The following is a 346-nucleotide window of genomic DNA, read 5'->3' as shown; positions in this document are numbered from 1 at the left end:
GTCTCCTTGACGGCGGCTTTGAGCAACCGGATGGTTTTCAGCATCTTCACCCTGTCCCCCGCTGCCTCCCGCTTAGCAGCCAGGACCTCCGCCCGCAGCTGCTCCTGGACCCCCGGGGACCGTGCCAGCTCGAACATGGCCCACTGCAGCGTCATGGAGGTCTGGCGCGGGGCGGGGGAGCAGCGCTCAACACCAGCCAGCACCTTCTCCCTGCCCAAGAGCCCTGCCCCGCTCCTCACCGTGTCCACCCCGCCCGCCATCATCTCGGTGACGCTGGCTTTGATGTCATCCAAGGGCAGCTTGTCCTGAATGATGAGGCTGCAGGGGCAGGCCCTGGTATCCTTTG

The 346-nt window shown here is 65.9% G+C and overlaps 1 protein-coding gene across 1 annotated transcript in view; it reads right to left on the bottom strand.

The window, feature by feature from the left end:
- Positions 1-3: 3 nt before the first annotated feature.
- LOC104616889 (cholesterol side-chain cleavage enzyme, mitochondrial) overlaps positions 4-346 on the bottom strand; it is a gene marked incomplete at its 3' end in the record, with an annotated part of 1,104 nt that continues 761 nt past the window's right edge. The window contains exons 2-3 of the mRNA XM_010282049.1: positions 240-341; positions 4-161 (exon numbers count right to left, since the gene is read on the bottom strand). Coding sequence (XP_010280351.1) covers positions 4-161; positions 240-341 — 260 coding nt within the window. The remainder of the gene's footprint in view (positions 162-239; positions 342-346) is intronic.

The sequence above is a fragment of the Phaethon lepturus genome, unplaced genomic scaffold (genome assembly GCF_000687285.1).
Source record: "Phaethon lepturus isolate BGI_N335 unplaced genomic scaffold, ASM68728v1 scaffold34382, whole genome shotgun sequence".
In the NCBI taxonomy this organism is placed as follows: domain Eukaryota; kingdom Metazoa; phylum Chordata; class Aves; order Phaethontiformes; family Phaethontidae; genus Phaethon; species Phaethon lepturus.
The sequence above is the reverse complement of the archived record's forward strand: the minus strand, read 5'-3'. Positions and strand labels throughout refer to the sequence as shown.